This window comes from Gopherus evgoodei, chromosome 9, assembly GCF_007399415.2.
Source record: "Gopherus evgoodei ecotype Sinaloan lineage chromosome 9, rGopEvg1_v1.p, whole genome shotgun sequence".
In the NCBI taxonomy this organism is placed as follows: domain Eukaryota; kingdom Metazoa; phylum Chordata; order Testudines; family Testudinidae; genus Gopherus; species Gopherus evgoodei.
Genome location: NC_044330.1, coordinates 38,010,762 through 38,017,600, shown reverse-complemented (window position 1 = coordinate 38,017,600; position 6,839 = coordinate 38,010,762). Strand labels below are relative to the sequence as shown.

The 6,839-nt window shown below is 35.5% G+C and overlaps 1 protein-coding gene across 1 annotated transcript; it reads right to left on the bottom strand.

Moving 5' to 3' along the window:
* Window positions 1-210: 210 nt before the first annotated feature.
* On the bottom strand, window positions 211-6,457 carry SCG2 (secretogranin II). The gene is made up of 2 exons (XM_030576530.1): window positions 6,346-6,457; window positions 211-2,504 (listed from the first exon to the last, which is right to left on the bottom strand). Exons 1-2 carry the CDS (start codon window positions 6,455-6,457, stop codon window positions 619-621), a joined length of 1,998 nt encoding a protein of 665 aa, XP_030432390.1. The 3' UTR covers window positions 211-618.
* Between the last annotated feature and the right edge of the window lie 382 nt (window positions 6,458-6,839).

Below are 6,839 nucleotides of genomic sequence, written 5' to 3'. Positions count from 1 at the left end.
CTCAGCACCTTCACCAATCGGGCCAGTACATGACTGTGTAGCACAAAAGGCCAGAAATATTTTCTGCTGAGTAATTTCAAAAAATCAGTTAAAGCTAGGAAGACTGGATATCGAAGAAAAAATGTTTTCTCCTAAAAATCACATTCTATCAACTGTCAGAAAGAAACACAGTCTATTGTCCAGAAATAATATTTATTCATCAACAATAAAACACAGAATAGAAAAAGCCTTATAAATAAAACTATATATATGCTGTATTTTTATTCAGTACTCCACAAAAAAACACTACAGACAGTAACAAAATAATTGAATTAATTTAAAAAACTTCAAATATGATAGCACTGTTAATTTATCATGTTTTATCAACAATGCAATGGTCATTAGTTTACATATTACGATTTTACTAAAATTCGTAACCCTGCTCCTTAAAACAATTGAACCAATTTGTTACTTGATCCAAGATTTATAACATATATGTATATCCATAAACAATAACAGCGCTGAGAAAGTTATGCAGACTGTTCAACGGTAACTGCAAGTTGTTTTGGGGGGGTGGAAATCACGAATGAACTGGGGTAAAAATCAAAACATTGCAGAAAAATGATATTTGGGTAACAATTACATATTTTCCATTGCCCTTTTAGTAATGTGATCTCTTCCTTTGTCTGATTGCTCCTGGTTTAGGTACTCTAGCACCTTCACTAGCATATCTTCATCCAGATACTGCCTGGTTTGTGTGTCATCATTCTCCCGGGCCATGGACAGCCTTTTGCTGAGTGAGACTAGTTTATCAGATTCTTGTGATCCCAGCTGATTTAGATGTTCTTTGATTGCTTGCTCAAGTTGGTCGTCTTCCTGTAGATCATTTTCAGATGAAACTGGGACTGGAACACGTTTCAGCTGATTTGTATTCATAACTTCAGGGTATTTTGCCAACATATTTGCCAAGTAATCTGCTAGTTCTTCATCTTTTTCATTTAGTTTTTCGTATTCTATTTGTCGTCTTTCCAAATCATTAATCCAAGGAGCTTTAGGAAGTTGATGTCCTTTAGGTCTTCTGGGAATGTAGGGAAGTCTTGGCAAATTGTTCTCTTCATTAAGCTGATTTACAAAGTAGGAGGTTTTCTGATTAGCTAAATTATCAGTCCCTAAAAGATTGACAATATCTTCAATATTGAGGTCTTCAACTAGATTATCTGGTATAGCATTAATTGGCTGCTTCATGTAACCATTTTTAGGGTTCATTTTATTTTTAAATCTATCTATGCTGTCTAGATTAGTTTCAGAGATGTCATCCTCAAGATCTTCTGGGAGCTCTGGTTCTTGCTCTGTCTCCACCCTTTCACTCTGCTGCTGCTTTTCTCCAATTTTCAACATGTCTAGTAAATCCTCTGGAGGGATTTGTAAATTCCTTGAGATTTCTATTAGTTGAGAGATAGACTGAGGATCAAGTTTTTCCAAAAATGTACCTGCCCTTTTTTCTTCATGTCCAGTCCTTAACCTGCCATTTCCAATATTGCTCATCAGCCTCTTCAGATAATAATTCATTAGCTTTGTAATGTCATCTGACATTTGATCTTTACTGTCTCTCCCCATTTCATTCTCCAGGAAACCTTGATTCCCTGATCTCTTCATTTCATCATCAATCACTTCATTTTTATCAATTTCCTCTTTATGATCTTTCATCTCTTCTTGCGTTTGGCTTTCCACTTTTTCCTCTATTGGATTCCAGTCTTCTCCTCCCACTACATCTTCATAAGCAATATTATTCACTTTATATACATCATCTTCATCTTCTGTGTACAATTTTTGATCCTCATCCAGCCTCTCTTTTTTGTGATTACTTGGTCCCGTCATCTTCCCCAGCTCCTGAAAGACAGACTCCAAAGTAGCAAGGCTTTGGGGTGTATATTGTTCTTCTACTATTTCATTGGTGCGCTTGAAAGGACTGTCTCTTGAACTTTCTTCATCATGTGCATGTGACATTTTGATATATTTGTGTCGTCTCTCAGGCCACTTATAAGCCTCATAATCATCACTCACACCAGCTGGAAGGTTATCTGAACTCATAGTATATGGTTTATTTTCTTTTGATCCAGCCTTTGACTCTTTTTCTGTTTGCCTCAAGGCTTCCAACATTGACCTAACCCACTGGGACTCATCTTCAGTCAAAGAATCTCTTATATTATCTGCTAGGTGGCTCTGATCTTTGCTTTCTTTCTGCTGCAGAAGAAATGGGGCACCTTGATAAAAATTGTAATCTGGGCCATTTTCAGCCTTGTTAGCTTGTTTGCGGAGATTTTCTATATATTCCAAGGCTTTGATCATATCTGGGCTTGGGAGCCTTTGTAAATTTTTCACTAAGTAGTCTGGGTTTTTCTGAAGCAGCTGATAAGGTTCGATTGAAGCTGCATCAACACAACAGATTAGGACAAAGAAAAGGGTGAGAGAGAAGGCTGCTCCAAGCCAGCAGGTTTTAGCATCTGCCATGTTAGAAATCTTTCCTTAAAATAAAGAAAAGGAACAGTTAACATACAGAAATAGTTAGTAAAGTGCAAAGCAACAACACATTTGAGATTGCTGCTTTGAACTGGAACTCATGGTATTTATGTTTTTATTAATTATGAAAAGCAAATAGAATTCCCATATGATCCCTTTATAGCAACCCTAGATTTATTGTGAGTTTATCTGGAAGTCTTTCAGGTCATTCCTTTGATAAGGATGCTGGAACCTATTGGTTTGAAATAATAAAACCATTGCATCTTCATACTATGGCAGGTAAAAAGCCCCTCATAAAATTAATTTATATATAAAGGAGCTTGATTTTCCAATCTAAACAGAAAACCTAAATCCTACATAGTTCATAAAACATCCATTTATGCATCTAGATACTGATTTGAGCATCAGCATTTGAAAATTTGACCTAAAATATTAATACAAGCTTAGTGATAAACTGTACATAGAATCCTGTTGCCCAGTTGTCCAGTCTGCTACACTGACTCCACTGAATAAGTTTTATTCTAGGCTAACACCAATGTGATAGAGTGGAGAATCTGGCCAATAAAATCATGAGGTGATTTTTGTGTTTACTTGTATGAATATTTTTAAAATATTGAAATATTCTCTTATGCTGCTTTTCAAAAATATTATTAATAAACAAATTTGTTCATTTTTCCATAGGCAATGAGGAAAGCTGAGACCCTTTGTGGGTTAATCTATTCTGTCCCTTAAGGGTATTATCTCTTGATGTCTTCCTAAACTGATGGTTTTAAATGGACTTGGTTAGGCTCAGACTGAGGCCACGTCCACACTACAGAGTAAAATCGAAGTTAATAAAATCGATTTTATAAAACAGATTTTATAAAATCGATTTTACGCGTCCACACTAGGGCACATTACTTTGGTGGTGTGCATCCATGGTCCCAGGCTACCATCGATTTCTGGAGCAGTGCACTCTGGGTAGCTCAGTAAAAGAATGGGACCAATAACTTCGATTTCCGTCCACACTAACCCTAAATCGATTTAGTAATATCGATTTTAGGGTTACTCCTTTCGTTTAGCTGGAGTACAGAAATCGATTTTAAGACCCCTTAAAATCGATTTTAAGTGCCTTGTAGTGTGGACGGGTACAGCGTTAAATCGATTTAATGCTGTTTAAATCGATTTAACGCTGTAGTGTGGACCTGGCCTGAGTGGCAATTTCTTCTGTGGTGGCTAAACAGTCTTTCACTTTTGCTTTGAAATGAAAATGGGTGTTTTGTCATTCACTTCAAGCAAGTAGGGTGGATACACACGTAGAATCTTGGCATTACAGGCCTAATTCTCTGGTGGGTGAAACTCCATCAGAGAATTTTGCTCTATAAAAAAACAGAAGTAAAATAAGTGAAAATATTATACCCATCATATATGAGTAACACAATCATGCCATTGCAACATATGAAAATATTTCTATAAAAGGCCCAATCCTTCAAGGTGCTGAGCATTCTCAGAACCAACTGAGTTTAAAGACTCCACTTCCAGGAGATGCTTAGCACCTCACAGGACTTGGCTATAACAAATACTAGCCTATTTTACCCAATTCAATTATATTATTCCATCTGTCATGAATAAAGTACAGTAAGTGAGAAAAATGGTAAGAATAGAAAAAAACCACTGAGCTTAATTGACTTATTTTGTTTCATTCACTTTTCCCATGAGCCTATGGAAAATATCCTGGTAAGATGTTAGTGATTCATACTAGCAGAAGGACCTAAATAGACTAGAATTTACCCATGGCTGTAATGGTGGAAATGTTCTCTTCAGTTCACACATAGGATTTCCATTCAGATGATTCTTTATTGTAGTTTAACAAGAAATAATTTGACAAAATAAAGTAGCCTCAGTTGCCCACAATTGCTTTTTTTTCCCTCCATGCCTGCAGCAAATAATCATTGTGAATATCAAATATTTTATCCAGTCAAGTATTAATAGTCCGGAATGGATTATTTCAGAGCAATCAATAACACCATCTCTTTTTATACTTAAACAAAAGCAAGAGAACCCTGAATCTTCTGTTATGGAAAAGGCTTTACCTTTGAAAGGGATAAAATCAGTCCAAAAAACCCACAAAACCCTGCACAGTTACAATTTTTATGTTGATTAGCACCTATAATTGCAATAGAATGAAGCTAATGTTTTTCAGTGGAGAAGTTGGTTACTGATTAATCTTTAGTTTATTAATAAATAAAATACTATGAATTTTCAGTTGCTGAAAAATTATTTCATAATAATAGATCTAGATCTTCCAGGTAAAACAGTCCACTAAAATCCTCCCTCTGATGAAGATGATTAATTCAGCCTCTGACAGTACATGCTATGTATATAGTATTATATTCTCTGTAAAATTTAGGAAAATCTAAGTAAAATCATGGAAGAGATAAACACAGGCAAAGTTTAGACTGGCATTCTGGTAGCATTTTATTTAAAAAATATTTCATTTTGAGAGATGATATCTTATGAATTCCTTTCTGAATATTTCATATGCACGTCTGTCTGGATCAGTTTCACTTCCGATTCATTGGTAGATGATATTTGAAATATTTGAAAAGAACAGTTGGATATAATTTGTTTTAAGACCTCTGAAACTAGATTACAAAAATCAGTTCATTAAATGTAATACCTTATTTAGGGAAAATAGGATCCTTCCCAATCCTAATTTATAAATATGAGAAAAATAGAGTACGTTTTTCATGACGTCAAATCTATAAAAAACATTCTCTTTTATTCTTTTTAAAGCACATTACGATAAAACAGCTGTTTTCCCAACAGCTGTAGAATTGTGGTGCTAATCTATATTGTGCAATCTGTCCTGTTAGCACCTAACAAAGAGAGAAGTCATCTCTTACCCAGACTCCTGTCCATCAAATTAAGTAGTCAGCATTTGTAAAATGAGGGGATTGAGTTTTCAGTGTAATGTGTACTATCAAAAGAAATGCAGACAGGGGGTCTTCTGTGAAGAGACAAACAACCAAAACCAAAATTCCCTTTCTGGGGTGTTTCCATGGCAGCATATTTCCCCTTGAGCCCTTTCCTATAGATTCACATGGTGCTCTGATGGGAATATAATATTTCCAGTTGAAATTTTGCATGAAAACTCATCAGCTTTCCTGTGGAACTCGCACAGAATTCATAATGCTCTGTAAACTACAGCAGGAATCCCTATGGGAGTTGTCCGTAAGGAAAATGTGAAAATTCAAAACACTCTCTTCATCATTTGTTTGCTTTTTGAACAATGAAAAATGGTTGCAGTCAATTAGCTTTCTTAAAAGTTTGTCTTATTGCTAATATACAAATTAGGGGTCATATTAAGATTAATTTTAGTATTTTGTAAATCAAGTGGTTTTTGAATTGCATACTTGATTGTTTAGATGAGTGGAAGATTAATTGAACTGTACATGTATCCAAGGCAACCTCTTATTTTATACAGTTATTTTAAACATCAGTGAACCATTGAGAGTAAATGAAATCACAAAGAGAAACATTAAATGATGTTTGATAGCTTCAGCGAACAAATGAAGCTGATGTCAAATTGTAATCACTAGCTGTAGAACCATTAACGTATCCCACTTATTCAGTATTTTAATTATGTCCTTTTAATTGTTTTTAAATCCATATCTAAATCATAGGTAAGATATAAAAAAGAGAAAGATTCATCCATCTGGAAAACCCTATTTCTATGCTAAACAAAGTGCATCAGGTCGGTCCCTAATTGTGCTGGCTTCCTAGTGTGGAGTGGAATGGGAAAAGCTCTGAACAAAGAACTTTATATTCAGTTTTTGAAACTACAAAGAAAAAAAGCTCCCTTACCTGTGTGACAGACAGCAGAGCGAACCCAAAGCATGATCGTCCTTGTCTTTTTGCTGCGAGTTTGTAGACTGTTTTCAGCACTGGGACAGCTCCCTCTGCTTATACTGTACATCACCTGACTCTGCACTGCCACATTGACGTCACCTCACCCAGTCACAAACCACAAGCACGGCGGAGCTGTTGAGAGAATGCTGGAGAAAAATAAGTTTGGGCTATTTTTGAGATAATTCTTCTGTACAATTATGCCCTCTGTCTGCTTCTAGAGAATACTACAGATTTCATAGGATCAAAAAGACTCAGGGCCAAGGACACCTTCTGAATACTAGAGACAAGAACACTGAGAAAAAACCCTCAACAAAAATTTTCAGAAACTACAATGAAGATTCTGTTATCTACATACAATTAATAGACTGCATCATGACTTTCAGTGCCCGGCACCCTCTTTGAGAATACCAGCCAAAATGATTAAGAAATTATTTTTCTAATCTAATACA

Coding starts and splice junctions, on each gene's coding strand:
- SCG2 (XM_030576530.1), bottom strand. CDS start 6,457: ATGTACAGTATAAGCAGAGGGAGCTGTCCCAGTGCTGAAAACAGTCTA. Junction 2,505..6,345: donor CTCTGCTGTCTGTCACACAG/GTAAGGGAGCTT, acceptor CTTTATTTTAAG/GAAAGATTTCTAACATGGCA.